This window comes from Nothobranchius furzeri, chromosome 3, assembly GCF_043380555.1.
Source record: "Nothobranchius furzeri strain GRZ-AD chromosome 3, NfurGRZ-RIMD1, whole genome shotgun sequence".
NCBI lineage: Eukaryota > Metazoa > Chordata > Actinopteri > Cyprinodontiformes > Nothobranchiidae > Nothobranchius > Nothobranchius furzeri.
The window spans coordinates 74619083-74642447 of NC_091743.1; the positions used below are offsets into that span (position 1 = coordinate 74619083).

Below are 23365 nucleotides of genomic sequence, written 5' to 3' on the forward strand. Positions count from 1 at the left end.
AGTTAGCTGCCCTCCTGCTTGTTTTCTTTTCACCATTTAGATTATTGTTTTCACCTGCCTTCCCTCCAGCTCACCACTCACACCTGCCACCTGTTCCCCTGATCACCTCCCTCCTGTTTATAAGCCTTGTCTTGTCACTGTGTGTTTGTCGGTCCATTGTTTATGTCAGCGTTGTTTTTGTCTCTCCCTCTTGGTCTTTGGTACTTTAAAGTGAGCTTTTGGATTTATCCCTGCTTCATTTTAGTTTCTGGGTTTTTGCCTCCTGCCCTTTTTGGATTTTTATTTTGTCATCCAAAATAAAGGATTCTTCTTTATTTAACATTTCTGCCTCGTGTCATCCTGGGTCTGCATCTTGGGTCCTAACCTCCTGCTCCACAGCGTGACACAAATATGTTATGCACAGTTCAATAATAAAAAAACAAACAAACAAAAAAATGATAATTTGTTCAGAATAAAAGAGATAAACATTTTTAGCCCTCATTTTGTTATGGCTGTCGGGGGCATATATATATATTTTCTATGTTTTTATATTTTTTTTTCTTTGTTTTGTTTTACCGATAGTTGGTTTCAAACAAAATCCTACTTGTTCAGTTCATGTTGAAAACCAACAGTTGAAGGTACTTTGAATAAAAGTGATTGAAGCGTATTCTATGCATTGTTATGGCCAATTCATAGCCAGCTGACAACAATTTCTTTCCACAATGTGGAATATATATATATATATATATATATATATATATATATATATATATATATATATATATACAAAACAAAGAAAAAAAAATATAAAAACATAGAAAATTGACCCAATTGCACATAGGCTGCCGCCTGAAATAATAGCTTTATGGATGTGATGGCTTTGCATTACAAATACAGCCTACTGTGTAAGCCTACATATAATTTTCCATTTTTGTCATATGTGTTTTTGATATTGCTTACATGTTAATCCCAATTTATCGTTACCCTATTGACATTGTCTCAATATCTGTATACCTGTCTTTTTAATGTGTCTAAATTGTACATTGATAATGGTTGCCAGCACTTTCAGCTACCGCAAAGAACGCAAAAGACAGGAGATTTTATAAAGTGTATTAAATAATTTTCTGATGGCTTCATTGTCACAGGCTGTCAAACAGGGTTGACTTTCACTTGTGTATGATGGTCATGTGATATCTGATTAAACGAAATAGGCCTAAAGTATTTGGCCAAATGTTGTTGTCTGCATGCCTCCTTAAGCTATTACAAAATGCCTTGTCATTCTTGTTCTTGTTAACTGCATTGACATGAGTTATTAGTATTATTATCATTATTATTATTATTATTACTCCTCCTTGAACCGTCACCTTATCGTGGTGGAGGAGTTTGAGTGCCCTAATGATCCTAGGAGCTATGTTGTCTGGGGCACTTTGTGTCCCTGGTAGGGTCTCCCATGACAAATTGGTCTTAGGTGAAGGGTGAGACAAAGAACGGTTCACAGGATCTTTCTTGGAGGTAAAGTCAAAGAGTCGGAGTACCCGGCCCGGAGGGTTACCGGGGTCCCACCCTGGAGCCAGGCCTGGGGTTGGGGCCCGTGAGCGAGCGCCTGGTGGCCGGGCTTTCGCCCATGGGGCCCGGCCGGGCCCAGCCCGAACCAGATACATGGGCTCATCCAACTGTAGACCCACCACCTGCAGGAGGAACATGAAGGGTCCGGTGCAATGTGGATCGGGTGGCAGACCAAGGCGGGAGCTTTGGCGGTCCGATCCCCGGACAAGAAAACTGGTTACTGGGACATGAAACGTCACCTCGCTGGCAGAGAAGGAGCCGGAGCTTGTGGCAGAGGTTGAGCGGTACCGGCTAGATATAGTGGGACTCACCTCGACACATAGCATTGGCTCTGGAACCCAAGTCCTTGAGAGGGGTTAGACACTCTCTTTTGCTGGAGTTGCTCCGGGTGAGAGACGGAGGGCTGGGGTTGGCTTTTTGATAGCCCCAAGACTCTCTGCCTGTGTGTTGGGGTTTACCCCAAGGGACGAGAGGGAAGCTTCCCTGCGCCTTCGGGTCGGGGAACGGGTCCTGACTGTTGTTTGTGCTTATGGGCCAAATATCAGTTCAGATTACCCACCCTTTTTGGAGTCCCTGGGACGAGTGCTAGATAGTGCTCCGTCAGGGGACTCCATTGTCCTGCTGGAGGACTTCAATGCTCACGTGGGCAATGACAGCTTGACCTGGAGGGGTGTGATTGGGAGGAACGGCCCGCCTGATCTGAACTCGAGTGGTGTTTTGTTATTGGACTTCTGTGCAAGCCGCAGTTTGGCCATAACAAACACCATGTTCGAACATAAGGATACCCATTGGTACAGTTGGTACTAGGGCAGCCTAGGTTGCAGGTCGATGATAGACTTTGTAGTCGTATCATCTGACCTGCGGCCATATGTTTTGGACACCCGAGTGAAGAGAGGAGCAGAGCTGTCAACTGATCACCACCTGGTGGTGAGTTGGACGTTTAAATACACTTCTACCGGTAGACCATTTCCATTTGTGTCCCATGTCGAACGTGGTCTTACTGCGATATTATCCTTTTGCCTTTAATCTCCCCGGGTTCTGTTTTATTCTGGCTTTCTTTCATCGTTACTTATTTTACATGTTCTAGTTTTACCTGATAGTGTACAGCACCTCGAGCTACTGCAGAAGGAGTGGAAGGTGCAATAGAAATAAAATTATTTATTTTTGAACATGAACAAAAGCAACTTTAACTTGAACATGTGGCTCTGGTATTTAAAAAACAAACAACTTCCACACCAGCTGATTCCTTTAAGATAATTTATTTTGTACAGTAAAACAAAAGTTTACGTCATGTTTTGTCGAGGACGATGAGTGAATGTACATAAACTCAGAACTGTCTACAGCTTCAGAGGTCATTTGATTTATCAGCATCTTTATGGTCGGATAGTATCTTACAAAGATAGCTAATCGATAATCGAATCAGTGAGCCGTGTCGGAGCAGCCCGTATCAGATGGAGGGATGTGGACGGCTGCTAGCGACGACTCCTCGCTTGTCAACTTAAACTCTGAGGTGGTGCGTTCAAGAACACCGCAGATCTGACAAATCAGAACCACAAAGTTCCAGATACAGAATATTCTGCATAATTCCACCAGACAAGCAAAAAAAAAAAAAAAAAAAAGGCTTTTCCACTGAAATGAAGATATAACCACGACCTCTCACAGCTGGGTGGTTTTATGGTCATCTGGAGGCAAGCACAGAGGGGCCGCTGAAAGCAGCCGTCCCAGTTTTCGGCTCAGTGCTGGGGGGTGAGCTGTTGTCTTTTACTTTGGAGGCCTGTAGGCGATCTTCCTGCTCTTCAGCACTGACCACTTGTGTCTCTTTATGTAGTAGACGAGAGGGATAAAGATGGCCGACCCCATCAGGAACTAGAGGAAAAACGGAAAGATTCAAATGTTTGTTTCTACTAGAGTTGTTGTTTCTGAATCCCAAGCAGGACGTTAAAAAGAATATTAAGAATGCTTGTGTTTGAGATCAAAGTCAAAAACGTCTTTTAGGCAGACAGGGATAGCATATGTAAAAATTTAAATACCATTATGGTCAAATTCACATAAAAGGACATTCACTGTTTCTCTTTAACCCGCCCAGAGGAGCCTGCGTTCAGTTTGTGTTAAACAGGACTGATATGCTAACTGCTAGTCTGCATGGAGCTAAACCTAAAGAGGTCATTTCATAATGAATTATGCAGCAAGATTTCATACCCATCCAGGGTTCAACCCTGACCAAAATGCCTCAATGTTTCTGCCACAGTCACATTTACACGATGGATCTATCGGGCCCGTGCTGACTGACCGATGAAAGCTACGAGGCAGGAATAAATGAAATCCGGAGCGTCTTTAACGTTATCACTACTCACACAGGACATGGAATATAATATATCACTACAATCCAATGCTTTATTCTATATGATAAACCTTGAGTAAAAAGTGATGCTTTTATTTTATAAAAAGGAACAAACTGTTCCTTTATTGATCTATGAAAAACATCCTGTTTGCTATTTTTGTAAAACTTTATTCATATTCATAAAACCTTGGATGTCTTTACTGAATTGTTGAAATTTGACCTCTCCACTAGATAATAAAGCTTATGTGGTTAAATGTGTTTGATAATCTTGTTTTAAATATCATCCAAAGTCATTCAGATCAAGATAATTTTCTACAAGCGAACATCTCTACGTTTTATGATGACAGCAGAACACAAAATAAAAAAAAATTCAGAAAAATCTGAAAAGCAAAACGTGAGGAAAGGGAAAAAAGAAATTAACAAAAAAGGGCAATCAGTGGATCCCGGGAAAAGCAGAACAAAGCTAACTCAGGTGTTTGCTTAACCATCAAAATTAAGTGCCGTCCCCCTCAGGGGCGGGCATCCAACCTATGAGAACCCACCCAATTGGCCAAAGGGTGAAGAGCTCTATTTGATTTGTTAAAAAAACATCATGTTTGACAGAATGCATCATTTGTAGCAAACATTTGAGCTGACCATTCATTGCGATATTTATCTGTTCTTTGCAATATGCATATTGTGCATGCTGATATCGCGATAACGATATATTTGCGATATACTGTGTATAGCTTATACGTAAATTATAGCTTAAACACCAGGATGTAGCTGCTCTAATATACCCATCATTAGGTTCTGGATTGAAGTGTGAGCTGTTATGTGCCATCTAAAAATAAAGATGATGCTTATCAAACAGCAAGGGTCCCATGTCCGTCATCAGCATGTATAAAACTGCCCCGGTCAGAACGTGTGCTTGCTGAGGTGTGCATGTTGGGTTGGTAACAAACTCGTCCACTGAGGAGGAGCTCTTTTTCAAACACTGTAACCTAGCGGGATACCATAAATCATTAGCGTCTGTAAGCAAATACGTGAGCTAAAGGTAAGCACCATCACTAATGTTGTTGCTATAGCTACAAATACAGTTAACTCCCTGTTGTTAGCAGCTAAGAGGCAATTAGCTTTCAGGGGCGACTGCCCTGCTTCCTTGTCCGACACGACGTCCTTCCCTTTAAGGTGTTCGTGCTCCTGTGAAAGGGGAGTTCTACTTTGCAGATTTTGCACTGCATATGCTTCTCTTATCTTTGTAAAATGTTCCCAAACGTTTGAGCTCGGCTGCCGGCTCGCCATGTCTCGTTTTTTCCGGTGACGCGACAGCTCACCCGGGTGGCCACTACTGCGCATGACCCTCGAGCAGACAAGCAGAAAGCAGCAGCAGCGCTTCAGCAGGCAAGACCGAAAAAGATAATGCTTAATAGAATAAACATTGTTGATTATTATACTTATTGTCGACTATTTTGTTTGTCAACATCATCGTGACCAACCAACTAATCAAGGCAGCGCTAACTCAGACTAGCTGTTAGCTTATCAGCCTTAAATGATGTAAACTATTTCTTTGAACAGAGAACTGCTAGATTCTACGAATGACAAGATGAGTGTTTTACATAAAATTCCACTTCAGACTGACCAAATATCCCTTCGCAGCTGAAATGCTTGTATGTTTAAGTATTTAGTTTAAGAAATTATAAGTGAAGATCTTATATTGCGGTGTTTGAAAAGCTTTCAGACATTTTTGCATTAATGGGGTAATATAAATGACTGAAAATGAGACGTGTACCTTCAGTCCCATGCGTTTGCGTTGGTCATGCTCCGGTTCTGCAGCCCATCTCAGGAAAGTACACACGTCTTTAGCAACCTGGCTCATGGTGGCTGGGGTTCCTATAGCAAAAGAATTAGTGCTTTTCAGTTGCTTTACTGACTTTTTTAAAATCATATTTTTCTACAAAATGAGAGCAGATAAACTTTGTTTACCATCATCAAACTCCAGAACCTCGTTGTAGATAGGCGGGGCCATCCCGATTGCCTGACCCGGGAAGTACGGGTTGTAGTAGAGTCCCTCTCTCACCGACACTCCTGCGGGTGGGTCGCAGTAACCCGTCAGCAAGCTGAACACGTAGTCCTCGCCACCATGTCTGCAGAGCGCATTCAGGCACAGAAAGAAGGTTTCAGGTGAGTTTGGTGTCTTCAGAGTAAACTTGGTGTGTTTTACGTGTCCCTGGATTTACCGGGCATTCACAATGGAGCTGAGGTCTGGAGGGAGGGCTCCATTGTTGGCGGCGCGGGCTGCCTCAGGGTTAGGGTAAGGCTTTGGAAAGTAGTCTGAAAGCTTTCCTGGTCGTGTGAACATCTCACCGTTCTCATCAGGACCATCCACAATCTCAAACTAAACACAAGACGTAAAAGCAGACCAGTATCCCTCTGCTGGTGGAATGTTGCACTAGCAGTTAAATTAAAGTAAGAAAGAAGGTAATAAAAGGAGGATGCTCATTGATCCAAATGGCTCCGGTTTTACACCGCCTTGATATCAGCCTCACCTCTTCAGCTAAGGCTTTGACCTCTTCCTCTGTGTGCGACACCCCCACCAAGTTTCTGAAGGCTAAGTACTCCATACTGTGACAGGCTGCACACACCTGTTTGTACACCTGGTAACCACGGCGAACACTACAAAGACAGGAAAAAATGGTAAAACTGTGTTTGTTCCCTGTGAAGATCCTGAGAAGATTCAGACATTTCTATACATCTATAAAATAAATGAGTCACCTGCACACAGAAAATGTCAGAAACAAATATTTAATCAAAACAAGTTTTCTGACAGCGAATAGGTGTTTCTAACCTAAAGCATTTTCTAAAAGTATACATTTCATTTTAAATTAACTCTTTGTGCATTATTATAAAGTTGCATTGAGTATTTGCACGTCCATCCATCATCTGACACACCTTGCATGGTCCAGAGAGGACAGAGGTCCTGAGTGGCTCCAGGGGTAGTTGGGGGGGTGAAGTTCCCAATCAGATGCTTTAACAGACTGATGCAGCATCAGGGCGAGCCCAGCACCACCTGCTGTGACCACACCGAGCGTTGTCAGGGCAACTTTCTTCCTACTGGCCAGGCTGGCAAAGGACATGCTGGCCTAAGAAGGGACAAAAGCATTTAATTAAGATCACACTGAAGTGTTTAAAATAAAGACACATTAACACATCTTCTGGATACTCATGCCTCTATTTGGAGCCAAATAACTTGAACCAAAATTTAGACCTCATTACTAAATTTCCATTCCTCAAAACCTGCAGAAAACACAAATTAACTTTGTAAATCTCTGAGCACCCACGGGCATTTCAGGATATGACTATATCTCACACACGTTTCAGTTTGCAAAAATGTTAAACACCATGCTGTTTAATTATATGTTGACCTGGAACCATATTTACTAACAGGAATATATAAAATCAATGAAATCTAGTCAAAATAAAGACATTTTTATTTGTTTCAAATTTTAATCTGCAATTACAAAAACAGTTTTCAGATGAACGTGTGCCCGCTGGTAAAACACAAATGCATTAGTTTATCCATCAGATCCTGGTGAAATCTTGATTAAATATAAACATCTATTTAAAGACTACAATGAGGCAGACGTGAAATCTGAATTATTTTTAATTTCGGCAAAAACAACAACAAAAAAAAAACTATAGAAGAGCCTCTGACCTAGTTAGGGTAGAGACAAGAAAAATCCACATTTACACACAGTTTTCCTGTAAGACCACCAAGTGAATACTTTAGTTTGTGATAATGAACTTGCTTAATGTGTGCGTCATCTGATCTTATGGAACTGCCCCTCAGAGGTGTTTTTGTAGCCAAGCAGGTGGCAGCACATAATCAAATCCTTGCATTAAACAATCAAACAACCATGCCAATATCCCAACATGTCACAACGACTGTTGAAGGGTTGTTTCATGGTAAGCATTTACAGAGAATAAAAACGTGTTCCTGAATAATTACAATATTTTGAACCCCAGACAGATTCAAGGTTTAATACAGACATTTAAATAATTCACGGTTGATTGATCCAGATGTGTTAAAACAACTATGAACACGAAACTCATTTTAAAGCTGAGGGTGACAAAACAGGTCATTTTTCAGCGGAAGTCCTATTCAGTCCTTGAACTGCTAATAGAACGTTAGCTCTAGACCGCTGCCTCTTAGCCAACAGAAACGGAACAAGAACCATAATTAATTTAAATGCATGCTGAAACCATTAAAACTTATAGCAGCTCATAGATTTGTTTAGTTTTAGCTTTAATTTAAGAAGAAAAGTATTTAGGATGAATTATCAGTGTGCTGGCTGCGTGTTAGCTTAACTAACTAGCATCGGTGACAACTAGTTTTGATAAAATTAAGCGTTTACCTTGAAATCTACAAACACACATATACTATATTCAAGCTGTAACCAACAAGGTTTATATAAATTTGAGAGGAAGGTCGTTTTTGGTGGTCTAATAATAATAAAAAGATAAGTGACCTTGTCTCATTCTGTCGCTAACAGTCATGCTAATGTTACTTCACCGGTAGGCCACCGCAAAGCGTTACCATTTTTCTCAACGTAGTTAAAAACCACACCGACGCTTAAGTACTTATCTGAGCTATCGTTTTACCTTGGAAGTCTTAAGAGTGTTCCCTGTGCCGAGGAGAGCTCTCCCACTCCCAGAGAGCGCCACGACTCGAAGCGCCGCCATGTTTGCTGCGGTTCTATCTCACGTTTGGAAACACAAGCGTTAAAAAGAACTGTAAGTGTTTCCGGGTTAGAATTTTCAAAATTAAATTTAAAATTATGCGAAAAAAGATTTTTAGTTAAGACTTGATAACACCTAGATAAATCTTGTGTTGAAGTTAACATAAATGTTTCAAAATGTGTTTATTTTGTAGGATCTCAAGTTTGTTTTTCCTCACTTGGAAAGAAAGAAATGTTTTATTTTGAAGAAAATCCCAACTGCAAAGCGGAACTACTAGCATAGTAATATTTGATGACTTGACGTAAATAATTACACAATAAATTTACACAACTTGCTTTTATTTTTTATGAAGTAACATATTAATAAAAGGGAAAACAACCGTTATGTTTTCAGATGTTTTTGTTATTTTACATTGACCAAATTAGGTGAGAGGTAGATCTTCTAAAGACACGCCTTTCCCGACCCCTGCAGAAATGATCCAGAAGGTGTTTTCAGATTAGTTCATTTGACTTGACCTGATAGGAGCAGTTTATTTGGCCACGTGAAGGTTTATTTTAGTACACAAAAACATAGTTTTAGCATGTAATATCAGCTTCTTCCAGAAGATGGAAGCATCATTTCAAAGAAAGTATTTCACTCAAAGACACCCAGACAATGACTCAGAAGAGGGTGCAGTTTACATGTAATGTAAAGGAAACATACATTATCAGAAAGTGCTTTTAGTCTGAAAACAGCTCAAATTATGTTAAAAATCAATATAATGTAATTTCTGATGTTTGATTATGTGAAAACAAGGATGGCATTAAAGAAAGAATCAAGAATCCTGCATGGTGTGACACATAGCTGGAGAGCACAGATACATAATGAATAATGAATTAAACAAACACTCATCCTGAATTATTAAGGGACATTAAAGCACCAGGCATGTTGGAATAACCTTTGGTTGGTGTTGTCAGTAAAAGTGGATGGATGTTTGCTGTTGACAGCAGGAGGATAATAAACTATTCATCAGGGCCCACAGGCGTCGCCTCGTTCACCTGACATGTTCGTAAGACAAGAGGCTGTTTGAGCCTGAAGCTAAAGGACAAATGCTAATGTCAGGATCTAATCTATAAATTCAAACACGAGATAGTCAAGAGAAACAGGAAAGAACTGCAGCTAGAAACCTCACAGCTAGGTGTCTGACTGACACATATGTAATAATAATAAAAACCTTTTGAACTATAATGTGAAAACAGATGTTTGAAAATGCAGGTTTCCGGTGGGAAACTGCACATAGCATCACGTTCACACATCAAACCAAAGTGTGCATTTGGACTGATGAGAAGGTGGCTCTGTTGCTGAACCCTGCTCTCAGCTCAAAAGCTTCCTTCACCTTTTGTAGGAGGGTTTAATGTTTTTTTTATTTGGCTGCCAAGATTCAGCTTCTTAGGTCAAAGGTTCACAAACAAAGAGTCAAACCCTTTCACGTCTCTATTTCTGTATTTGTTTTACAGACATCAGCAGGACAAGTCCTAAACTTTACAGGTCTGAACTGTGAGGTGAGAGATGAAAACCTAAGCACATTTTTAGAGCTGCAAAGAGTCAGAAAATAGAATTTCAAACATGAAGGCTTCGAAAACCTCCCACTGTAAAGCTGTTTCTGCGCGGCTTTCTAGAAATTGTTCCAGAGCTGCATTTGGTTCAGATTCAATGCATTCATAGCAGGAAGCTCTAAAAATAACAACGCACACTCATGCATACAGTAGATAACCTCATGTGCAAAACGTAAAAGATAGGAATCACCAAAGTTTGCATGTTAATTTGTGAAGGAAGTTCATTTTATGAATGAACAGAAAATGTTTGTTTAGCTGATTTAATGGACAGATAGGACCCTTCAGTAGGTTACAAGTTTAGTGTTACAGCTTTCTGAGTGATTTCATTTGGGACATACCGTATGTTCAGTGAAGGAGCATGGAAATATTTAATGTTCTCTAAGTGAGCATATCAAGTATTTAGAGGGTGTTTGATCTAAAAATCCAGCCATATCCCTTGATAACACAGAGTCAAACACAAGTTTTCAGAAGAGATTCACCAAGAAAAAAAAGGTTTTTCTGCAGCAAATCAGCTTTTTTCTGATGCTTATAACCTCAGCTAAGTGAGGTCAGGATTTGCAAATGCCACATATAAAATGATTCAACGCTGTCTGTTTTCTAATGGTCTCTGATCTTTTAAACTGATTTAGCAGGTTCTTCCTGATTCTGCTAAAATATGTTTTTCTTTAAAGCTTTACTGGTTTCCTTAGAAAATGTTAGAATAATGCACCAAATCCAGTGCACTGCTAAGTTTCAAGAATGTTTCATTCGTAAGGTGGCTGGAGGGTATTTAGTGTACAATTAAACAATTCTAGTTCTTGTGTCAGAGCTCCAGGTTTATATCAAACTAAAGTAGTGTTTTCCCTGTTTCAACACACCTGATTTCAATCAGCAGGTGGTTAACAGGCTTCTGGAGAGCTTGATGAGCTGCTGCACAGGTGATTCTACTGTGTTGGGACAGCGAAACAACAAAAAGATGCAGGATACTGGCCACCGAGGACTGTCTCCACCTTCTTCCACTGCTGAAAAATGAAGTCAAAATATTGTTTTTACAGCCGCTGCCATGTTGTGTTTTTTATCTAGAATCCATCAGTTTGGTGTCCATTGCCCTGTTTTAGTCCAATAGGAGGTTTAGGTGTTAGGAGACCAAAAATATAGTGGAAAACTCACAGAGCCTGAAAAGTTTGGCATGGTCACCAGCAGGGGCGCCACCATAAAATTTTGATTTGGGTGGCCAGATGGGGCCACACAAATTTTTGGGGTGGCACACCAAATTGATCCTTCTGGCAACTCTGGGAGAGTTTAGCCTGTGTCGATGTATTGCATTGCTCCTTTATTCATTTTTATTAAAAAGCAGTACGTATCCAAATCATTTAACTTAAAATTTACAAACACAAACTTTCAGAAAAGTACATTTCAGTTATTTAAAATGTTATTCCAAATATAATTTACTATTTTATTTTTTTAGGTTAACTCACCTGTTGCTGTATTCACAAAAAAACTATGGAGATAAAACTTTTTTTAAAAATGGTGAGCAGCGGAAAACAAATGTATTTATTTATTTATTCTGATTATGTTTTTACTTAATTGTATTATTTTTATTTTGTTTTACAATGATGTCTTGAATAAACAAATTAAATATATGGTTTGACTGAACATTAATATGACTTGTTAACATTGACCTTTCATGGGGGGGGGGGGGGGGGTGTCATGGCCACCCCTGACCACCCCTTGGGGGCGCCCTTGGCCGTCAGCCTTACTTTTAAAACTTTTTGAATGAATGAAGCTTAATTTTGTCTAATGGGGAGGAGAATCCTGGTCTTCCGCTCCAACATACCTGATTCAATGTTTGAATCACCTGTTCAGCCTGCTGATAAAAATCAGGTGGGTTTGAGCAAGGAAACAACTGAAACATGTTCCCAAGCATCAGGGTTGTCTATCCCTGATCCACAAGTGAAACTTGAAAAAGGAACAATGAGCAATAATCCATTTACTTCAGCAATCAAGCTTAGACTGAGAGACCATCTAAAGGCTCAGGAACCCTTTACAGGTGTTCTTTATCCATTAGCTGGTTTGCATGGGACACTTTGAGTCTAGAACATTGAACCTTTGCGTTCACAATACTCTAACTGCCTGAGATTTAGAATTTGGGTTTTCATCAGCTGTAAGCAATCACCATCATAACAAAAAAGGCTGAAATATCTGGCTTTGGATTTGATAATTGATAAATAACCCGCACTTGTATAGCACCTTTCAGAGTCAGAGGAGTCCAGGTGTTTTACACTACAGTGTATCATTCACCCATTCACACACACATTCATACATTGTTGGTGATGAGCTACGAGGTAGCCACAGCTGCCCTGGGGCGCACTGACAGTGGTGAGACTGCAGAGCACTGGCGCCACCGGTCCCTCCGACCACCACTAGCAGGCAAGGTGGGTTAAGTGTCTTGCCCAAGGACACAACAGCAGCACTCTCATTCTCAGAGCCAGGATCGAACCTGCAACCTTCCGATTACTGGACAACCCGCTCAACCTGTTGAGCTACCGCTGCTGGATGGAGTGACATATGTCATGATCTATGTCATATATTAGTTTCAACTTTAATGTTGAGTTACTGAAATAATTGAACTTTGGCACAGTTTTCAAATTTTCAATTTTCACCTGTAAAGTATAACTCATTTCTCTCCGGGAGTGGTGTCCAACATCCCACCCTGGTCCTGGATGTCTACTATCCTGTATGTTTTGCTGGTTTCCCTGCTCAAAACACACCTGAATCAATGGCTAAATTATCTGTTCAGCCTGTTAATCACATGCAGAATAAAACAAAGTGTTTTGAAGGAGAAAAATACAAACACTAAAGGAGCAATATGTAAGAATTTTAGAATGAAAAACTCACAAAACAGTCCAATGTTTCAATTGTGTTGGAAGGAAGGTTTCATGGAAACAGATTTCAATCCCTGCCAGCTGGGGGTTGTCAGTTTTTCTCATTTCAAAAGGGCCAAAGAAGGAAATAGTCGTCGTTTACAATCTGTGAACCTGCAAGGTTGCAGAGTCTTCACTGATATAATGCTGCAGCGCTGGCATTTGTAAATCGACACCGGCAGGCAAAAAGCTCCAGAGCCCCCCACCCCTCTGCCAGAAAATTCTATTTGCAACTTCAGAGTTGCCGGTCTGGTCGGTTGGACTAAAAAAGAAAAATGGAGCTGACGTACCTGGCACTGCAGTCTGGTTCCAGCAAGTTTCCTGCACGTTTTAGATCATGAAAACAGTCGATTTGATTAACTTTGTTATGGATCACTCCTGTGGACACTAATGAAGGCTGGGGAGACGTTTAGATGAAAGCACAGTGAAGAGATACGTTCAGTTTTTTGTCCTACACACGGACACTAGGTGGTGCTAAAAGCCAGCCAAAACGACCTAGTCTCCCTTACTCCACTGACCCCGGGTTTGGCCCTTCCCACGAGACGCGAAGCAGCAGGGGAGCAGCTGTCACCGACCGAGCACGAAGTCACACGAGTGACTTCGTCAGTAAACACAACAACAAGCAGGAGAAAACTACAACATGGTTTGTGTTTTATGTTCTGTCCGTTTTATAATCGCCAATACGGACCTGAAAAACAAAGGAGACCACTAGCTAGGTGATAACTTCTCACGGGGACGTTCTTTATTCTGAAAATCTTGGGAGCTTCTCTCCATTCCCGCGTCCGATTTCCTGTCTTTCCTTCCCCAAAAATGTCGAACTTGACCCGTTTCAGAGGCGTCGCTCGTAGAAAATAGAACCGGCGCGTAAAGGCCGCGACATGCTGCTCCTGAGACGCGGCCAACTCGCGCTGCTGACGGCTCCAGTGGAAAAGGTTCTGTTGACCACAGCGGTTCCTATCAGCAGCTATGACGTGCTGCTGCAGTAACGTGCTGCTGACGGCTTCTGTGGAAAGCCAGGGTTACTGTGTATGACACGCCTTTGCTTGTCATCTAGAGCCTTCTGACACTGATCTGTAACTGGCAACAGCCATGAAACCCACGGGATGGGAAAGAGGAAGCAACTTTTTGTTTAGAAAAACGTACTGCAGTATCCAAATTCGACCACAGGATGCCATTTTGCTACATTCTTACACCTTTAAAACAGAAGAGAATGGAGGTATTTAGCATTTTTCATTTTATAATTTTACACATGTTGCTCACCAGGCTGAACATTAAATTAGAAAAGAACAAAACTAAATGCAGTAATTGACCCTCATCTTCTACTCAAGAAAACTGAGCACCAATGATTGTTTTTTCTGCAAAAAAATAAGCAGAATTATCATTTAAACAGCAAACGTATGATTATGTACTTCCTTTAAAACTGACTTCTGAGAGGTGAGTCGGTTTCAGGCTGCAGCTGAACATCTGGACAATGTTGTTTGGGGTAGATTACAGCAACACGAGTGATGCCAGATACACGCTGTGATAAAGACGCTGCTGTGTCTGAGTGTTGCAGAGACTCGGAGGCTCGTCTAAACTTACAGTCCGACTCTCCTTGAGCGACTGCAGACGTTTAAATTACAGTGAGCAGCCTTTTGACAGCCTAATGTAGCTGCAGTCCAAGTCTGTGACGTCTGATGCTTTAATTACACTAATGTGTGCAGAGAGACAGGTGTGAACAGAGCAGGTGGTTGACTTTAACAGCTGTAAAAGCCTCCAGTAACACTAGAATTAAAACGTTCTCTTACTGAGAATGACGCCAATCACCAGCAAGTTCTGCCAAAAATATGATCAGTTAAAGACTTCCAGGTAGTTAAAAAGTTGTATTTATACATGTGCTGCTATGTGCATATTGATGACTTGATGACATCCTCAGGTGTGGATTTCAAGACTTATGCATCATTTTCAGTGTTTGTTATTCTCTACAGAAAATCGATCCTATCCGTGAATGAAAGTGATCTTTCATCTAAACACAAACATCTTCTCATTGTAAAATCTTCAAAGGATTTTCAGAAAAAGCAGATATATGTGATCCTCGTCCCTCTGAGACAAGAAAAGTTGCTTCCATTGAATCATTATGATGTCTTTATTTTGTTTGAAGCTTGTGTCGTCTCCGTGGCTCTGATCAAAGCCCAGAGTGATCCGACAACATTCACACATAATCACACCTGATGAATCAGCCTCCATCAGTTAAATCTCGTCTCTGCTCACTGAATCTGGAGTTTATCTTTTTGCTTTATCTGATGCAGCTTATGGAAAAGATGAGACCGTCTCTTTTTTTACAAATAGACTTCACTAAGCTTCAAACTTTAATGTAAGAAAGTAAAACAACTTTCCGATGCTGCAGATTTGCTGCATGCCCGTTACGTTTGATGGATCAGGCCCTGCTGGCAGTCCCTAGACGCATACAAAAATCGGGGGGAGGGGGGGGGGGGGGGGCAGGCAAGCTTTCTCTGTTGTAGCACAGAGACCCTGGAATGATCTGCCATGTTAATGTGTGACAAGCGTAGTCGCTTTTGAAGTCCAGACTATGCTCTTGCTTTTACTCACTCTGCACGTTGACTACTAGTTTGGGCGTCAAAGGCATCAGTTTTTCTCACCTGACTAATTTGTAAGAAGTCCTCTTATTTATCAATACTGTTTGTTTTTTATTTTGTGCATGGATTGTTCAGCTCTTAGTTCGACTTTTGACCATTTGAAAACGTATAATAAATAAAGCTTGTTGCTGTTGATTTGTGACCTGTGACCACGATTCAGTCAAAAGGTTTAATTTCAAAACATCAAAACTAGGAGGAGACAGTCACAGAGAACCTTTGCAAAACAAATTCAAAAGTGTCTCCTTCCCAGCAGAGACCTCAGACCTCAGCTATACCCTTTGATGTCAACCCCCTACCTAGTGGAGAGAACAAAGGATGGCTTTATGATGGTAAAGTGTAAAGCCTGATTTATACTTCTCCGTCTGCGTCGGAGTGACCATCATGCACCGGTGCAAGGGCTCTCCAACGGGCTTACAGAGGGTGATGGAGACATGCCCAAAATGTTAAACATCCATTGAACGTGGCAGAGATCACAAGCTTGTGATTGGTCAGGACGCTGCTTCCTGTATTTTCGTCACCAGCACCGCCGTTGCCCCATTAAAAAGTGAAAGGATATTTAGCGTCAGACTCAGAACAAATTGAAGAACGTATTGTGGAAAAAGTCTGAAAATCTGAACGATTATTCACCTGTGACTGAAGGAGTACAAAATACGGAGCAAATGTGGACAGAGACGACGGGAAAAGTGGGTTTAGAGGCGGCGACCGCATGAAGAGGTGGAAGAGAACGAAGCACAAATTTGTAGTAAAGTCTCTGAAATATATGAAGCGCATTAGTAAATACACTATATTGGACCGGATACATGAGTGATGTGGTGACAGAAGAGTGCTATGCCCTCTATTGTCCTGGCGGGGAATTGTTTTACAACACTCCGCTGCAAGAGCAGAAGTATCAATCAGGCTTAACCCTTTCTATTCTATTCTATTCTATTCTATTCTATTCTATTCTGATACACTTTACTCCATTTCAGTCTTTTCCAGTCTTTGAATGGAGCATCTGAAAGTCAAATATTTTTCCCCACTCTGTGAACGCAACGCTGCCCACAAAAATAAACACAAGTCAAACATTTTCCAGGTCCTTGAACTCACCACCTAAAGCTCGTCTGCATCAATCCTCAAAATCAAACTGAGGTCATGCCTGTTGAAAACCATTGAAACACATCCAGAGTAGATTTTTTTCCAGTGAATGACAAATATTTGTTTTTTTCACACATTCAAACACAGAATACGATCAACGTGGTGAATCAGCTGATGTAGGGTAATCAAGTAAAACAATGAAAATATGCAGATGTGTCTGTTTGTGTGCCAGAAGTTACGACACAAAAGCAGCACAGCCGTCGTCAACCTTGCACGACTTTGTTCAGAGTTGGAAACTCTTTAAAGTTGTGCAGCAAACCAGATCAATGCATTTATTAATGAGAGCTGATGACTGCGGTGCGTTCACCACCCAGAACCCTGCAGACTCACAAGCAGGTCATTGTGTATTCATAATGGATTTGGAATTCATACAAGCAGAATGAGAATAAAGCTGTCTCTTCCACCTCCCACCAAATCTCTGAATAATTAAACCGAGTTTAAGGAGAACAGGAACATCATGTGGAACACAGAGGAGATAAAGTTCAGGAGGAGGAAAACAACTCCAGGTTTCCTATAGAATAACACTCAGAATCCCTATAAGCCTCCTAAAATATGACTTTGATGGTTTGGTTGAAAAATGCTATTATTTCCAAAAGTGATTTATCGATTAAGCCATTGTGAGTCTCAAAAATATGCTTAGAAAACATTTTAAAGAGGATTTTCTTGTTAAAGACATCCCTGTAATCCACATATTGGGACAAACTGGTGTTTTTTACGCACCAGAAACATTTTTTCTCCCTTTGTTAAGGTTCCTCTGAGCCTCCAGCTACATGTTAATGATTTCACCATTTCTCCTCCTTCGCCGACTCGACTTTTATAATGATGTTGGAACTCCACTGCGCTGATATTCCCTGTTGTATTCAGTTGGATTGAAATTCAGCTGCAGCCTGTTTTTCTCCGTGACAACATGTGTGGGAAAATCTACTTCTGTCAGACGAAAAAAAATTGAGATAGGATTAAATATTGATACCAGGACTTTGTCGGTCATTTGATTTCCTCACAAAGACAGTTACTTAACGTGTCGAATGTTTGGCTCTCAATATTTCAGTTCTGCTCCATCCAGAGATCACCAGAGGCGCTGATGCACGTCAAACATCAGCGTGTTCTCTTTTTATCTTCTAACCATGAAACTCAATGCATTTGTTTCAGATTGGTAACTTTTCTCCCTCTTTTATTTATAAATCTCAAAGTTCAGCTTATGAAACACGGTGAAATTTTAAGTAATGCCCAGTTGTTTATTTTAAAACGTTAGTCTCTGCAGAGATAAATATTAAAAACAGACATTTTCTGCACAGGAACAGCCCTCCATCATCCCTGAGATTTCCTAAATTTATCTTGTGTTGCCGATGGGCAGAACTTGTCCTGAAATTGGTGCGAAATGTCCCACTCACACACTCAGAGCGCCCGGCGAGTCAGAAGTGTCTGCTGCTGATGTCGATAAAGTTTCCAGCCTGAGGAAAAGCCTCCTGAGCTGTGGACTGACTGGACCTGGAGCTCTCTGCAGGCTGTTGTCACCTCTATAACGTGACCTGTTGTCTGGGATGCAAAATGACGAGGAGGAGCAGCCAAGGAGAAAAGCAGGAGACTCCCACTTCCTGTCCAGTTTAAGTGATCTGCAGCTTCCTGTTGCAAAGCAAACAAAACTCTTTAGACTGCAGATGCTCATCATCCGTTCATTTCTTCAGACATTTCTGAAGCACCTTTACTAGTTTGCCTCACAACAAACCTCAAGTTACATCTTGTTTAGTAGATTTAACATTTTTTCTAAGAAATGGTCTACATCCATGTCAGTTTTAACATGTTAACATCCAGATACACACAATAGGCAATCCAGTATAATCCAATGAGAAGCTAAAAAACTCACCCTTTCATCCAAACTCCTATGGTTGCAAAGTAGTGCATTTAGATAATCATTCGACAGGAAATATATCTGGATCATATAAAAAGAACATATTTTCCCATTTTGTATTTTTTGTTTCAAATCCGGATCTTGTTTTTTTATATTTTTTTCCAGAAGATTCACTTGACAAAGTAAGTGATTTGCAAATTTGAGCTGAAGCTACAACCAAGCCTTTTTTTTTGACAAATCAAAGCTGGAGTACATAGTTAACATTTTCAAATGAGCTTCAAAGATTCTTAAATGTGATTGTCTGACCCTGTTCTATGATAAAACATGGTTAATCATATATTAAGTCCCTCCCTTGGCCTCTACAGCAAAAAAAAATCATTTACGTGATCCTAGAGCATTGACCAATAGAGTTGCATATCCTCACGAGGGAGCTGTCAATCATCAAAAATGCACTCCAGTTCCCAGCATGCACTGTGGGGTGACACACTCACACCAAGTCAGTGTAGCACATTACCCCATGCCTGTCACGGTTTGGGTAGGGCTGGGCGATATGGCAAAAATAGAATATCACGATTTTTCCAATATTTTATCACGATTTCGATTTTATCACGATTTTTTTATCCATGAATAGCATAACTTCAATTGCGTATTAAAGAAGAGAAACATTGAATAAACAAACATTTATTCATATTAGGGATAATCAACACAGTGCTAACACACTTATATTTAAAACTCACACCAGAGATGATAAAAGCCCTGAGAGAAACAATTACAAAAATCAGTTTTCTCGTTTCTCAAGTAACTTAACATAAATTAAAATCGTAAACATATTTAAAGTGCAAACATGTCAATTGCAAACGTATTGTGCAAACATGAACTTGTTCAAAATACTATGTAGCTCCCAGTTGCTCTTGTAGTGGATAGTTAAGCTCAAATATGGCTCTGATGTGCGGCTGGACCAGAGATCACTTGTGGTAGCAAAAAACTGCGCATTCTGAATATTTTCTGCAACTCTCACTTTGCATTCAGCGTACATGCGTGGAATCAATCAATCAATCAATCAATCAACTTTATTGTCACTTCAGCCATATACGGTTTGTATACAGTGAGGCGAAACAACGTTCCTCCAGGACCAAGGTGCTACATGCAACATAAATTTACAACATGAAAAAATATAAGAAAAATAAACTATCTAATTAAGGAATGGTGGTGTTCGAAAAATACTTGCGGCTGGAAAACTCATAGCGCAGATCCAATGTTATCATTTTCTTAAATCCCACTCCTACTGTTCGCACGGGACACAAATCTTTAACCAAGTGGTACGTCACTGCATCTGTCACGCTGTTCCATCGTCTGCTGTCTCTGTCGTAAGGAGTGAGTTTTGTGAGTGTTTCTGTTAGCGTTTGCTGCCTGGAAGAAGCACTAGCCGCTGCAGCCGCAGGCTTTTTAGCTTTAGCTGCCAGCTGCTCTCATTGTATTGTTTGGGATGCCTTCTTTTCAAGTGATTAAACAAGTTTGTGGTGTTGCCATCACTTGCCTTGACGCTCTCCTTGTAAATGACGTTTCGCTGCTCTTTGTCATCTGGTGAAAAACCAAACCAGTTCCATATAATGGACGAGGCGTTCCTCTTCGGAACGAAAACCTCGTTGTCGCGCTCAGCTGCGGCCGAAGCCATGTTTGTTCACACAAAGGTGAAAACAAGTGGGGCACTAATATATTGCTATGACTCACTCTGATTGGTTAAGGGTCAAACAAAGGCGTGTCATTCGCCTGAGGTAAGTTCCCTTTTCATTCAGAGGCAGAATTTCAACAGCAGAGCTGTGAATCGTGATAAAATGGTCTCTCAAAAATGACAGACCGTCAGATGTGTAGATCGTAAAACGGTCTAAAATCGTCATATCGCCCAGCCCTAGTTTTGGGTTTAAAGCTGTGGTTCACTAAAGAAACATTTTTAATTATTATTTTTGATTATAATCAACTCGACATGAAAATAGTCTCCTACATCTGTCTCCTGCATTAGCTTCTGATAGAAAAAAGACGGTGAAACTCTAGGATTAGAAAAGCCAGACAGATCTACGTCACTCTGTCACCTAACCCTGTCACGTTTAGGAGCAGGAGGTTAGGACCCAAGATGCAGAACCCAGGATGACAAGAGGCAGGAGTGGATATGCAAGTAAAAATCCTTTATTTGGAGGAAGAACAAAAATAAATCCAAACGGCAGGGAGCCAAAATCCAAAAATCCAGGGAGTCAAAAGGCACAAGAGGGACGAGCAGACTGACAGAACAAATAACGCTGACAAACAACAATGGACCGACAAGAACAATGAGACAAGGAGAGCTAATATAGACAGGGAGGAGCAATTAGGGAAACAGGAAGCAGGTGTGTGGATTGAGGCTGGAGGCAGGTGACAACAATTATCTGGATGGGGAAGAGAACCAGTGGAGGGCAGATAAACCTAACACTATGTAAAACACAAAACTAAACCTAAAGACTAAGGGAAGAACTCACACAAACACATACACATACTGAGACACAGAAAACTATGAACTGGGGAACAAGAGGCTGTGGCTATAAGACACACAACAGAGATGCAGACAAAGGACACATGAGGGCGCTAAGAGAACACAAAAGGGAATCCAGAGAGGGATGGAGAAACATTAGGAGACACATGGGGAAAGACGCAGACAAAGGACACATGAGGGCACCATGAAACACAAAAGGAGAACCTGGCGTGGGAACTGGAGGGCTGGGGAACAAAGGGACACAGAACATGACAAACCCATCTTGACTCGCGATGGAGAAAGCCATTGTTGGTTTAGCATCCAGTAAACAGCAGAGAACATCTTGGCTACTAGAAGCTAAACCTTAGCATTAGCATCTCCACCACACGTTAGAACTCCTCCAGGCTTGTGTTATTTGTGGAGATAAAACATCACCGTTGCAGACCAAACAGAGTCAGTGGTAGAGTCGTGTTGCTGTTAGCCAGTCTGAGGTGAGATGTCCAAATAAGACTCACTGCTAGATCCTGTAACAGGTACACCCATCGACATATATACTGGACAATTCCTTTCCATAGGCTCCAATAATAAGTTTTTAAGCCAAAATGGGAGGTGGCCACTAGAGCCCTGCACTGAAGCCCTAGGCCCTCGGGTCAGCCCGGCCCAACGGCCCGAGGGCCGGGCTTCGGGCCAACGACTGTGTAATTACCTCAGACACGGGCCGGGCGCCTTTATTTTTAATTGACTTCATAAAAAAACCTGAAACACTTGAACGCAGCAGCACCTGCCTGCTTCTCACGCACCGTTAGCTCAGTTAAGGTCTGTGTGGTTTATAAATGCGCCTATATAAACGAATTCTCAAACTGCTGCTTGAAACATGTGCCCCTATTCTAATATGCCACTTTATGTCCACTTTGATATGTCAGAAACCATTCGTTTACTCTCATGAAAACGGCAGCATTCTATTTTTTGTGAATAAATTCGCTCTGCAGTTAAAAAAAATACAGCATTCATTGCTGTTTTTTTTCTAACGGAGAGCGCATTTTCAGAGCGGCAGATTAAATTTACAAATGCTAATTGGGGCGTTTATTTAATCTGCCGCTCTGAAAATGCGCGCTGCAGTTAGACAATTAGAATGCTGCTTTTTTTCTAATTGCACAAGAGCGCATTTTCAGAGCAGATTAAATTTACAATTCCTCCAACAGAATGATGTAGATATTCATCCATCCCAAACCTGCTTTGTTGGAGCTAACTTCTGTGAGTCGTTCCTTACGCCACCTACTATTTAGGAACAGGTGTGATCATACGACGAGACTGAAAGTTTCTCCTTCTCACATGCCCACAATTATGGTGATTAAACAAGTATTACAGTGACAATAAATAGTTACTAATATAATTAACCCTCCCACTGTCTATGGATGACCCCTCCAGGAACGTTGACCATTGAGCAGGATTGATGGTTTATCCCATGAGGTCCACGTGACAGGAGCAAGGACCACCTCACCCCTGTCACCCATGAAGACAGTGGGAGGGCTAATTGTTCAGTTATACTAGTTTTCACATTTTGTAGCATTCATTCACTTTTAAAAAACAAACAAATCATTTATATAAAGTAGTGGAAAGATAAAAATTTATTTAGAATTAAATGATAATTATTGCAGCAAAAATACAGAAATTTTATTGTTTCTACCAATCATATAAATGTCATGAAAATCCACCTGAAAAAAGGTCACAATCAGATCTAAACCGGAAATTATTGAACAAAACATTTGTTAGTGATATGCTATGATTTATGGTTTAATTCCATAACAAGACTAAGTATGAGGCTGATATAGTTAATATCTTAAGGAATCAAAATGTTTTCTCAAACACAAAATTTTCCAGCTAGCAGAAAAAACTAAATTCCCAAATTGCTTAAAATGTTTTTATGCAAGGACCTTAAAGTGGTGCAAAGTCTGTTAAAGGATGGTTTTGTCAGACCAAAACAAAACATAACAATGCATTTGTTAGTTATTTAATTTCTTCTTAAATCTCCAAATTTCATTTGTACTTTCTCAGTTTTCTCCCTTTTTTCTCTTTGAAGTCCAGAGTTAAAGTGTTGGTGTGAAGATTCTCCAGGTCACTGTGCCCTTAAGAGTTGAAA

General features: G+C 40.7%; 1 protein-coding gene across 1 annotated transcript; it reads right to left on the reverse strand.

The window, feature by feature from the left end:
• Window positions 1–2788: 2788 nt before the first annotated feature.
• Window positions 2789–8665, reverse strand: cyc1 (cytochrome c-1). Its single transcript, XM_015958440.3, has 7 exons — window positions 8528–8665; window positions 6818–7008; window positions 6415–6541; window positions 6106–6263; window positions 5852–6012; window positions 5658–5758; window positions 2789–3411 (listed from the first exon to the last, which is right to left on the reverse strand). Exons 1-7 carry the CDS (start codon window positions 8606–8608, stop codon window positions 3307–3309), a joined length of 924 nt encoding a protein of 307 aa, XP_015813926.1. The 5' UTR covers window positions 8609–8665; the 3' UTR covers window positions 2789–3306.
• Between the last annotated feature and the right edge of the window lie 14700 nt (window positions 8666–23365).

Coding starts and splice junctions, on each gene's coding strand:
- cyc1 (XM_015958440.3), bottom strand. CDS start 8,608: ATGGCGGCGCTTCGAGTCGTGGCGCTCTCTGGGAGTGGGAGAGCTCTC. Junction 7,009..8,527: donor ACACTCTTAAGACTTCCAAG/GTAAAACGATAG, acceptor GTCCCTTCTTAG/GCCAGCATGTCCTTTGCCAG. Junction 3,412..5,657: donor GCAAACGCATGGGACTGAAG/GTACACGTCTCA, acceptor TTTTTCCTCTAG/TTCCTGATGGGGTCGGCCAT.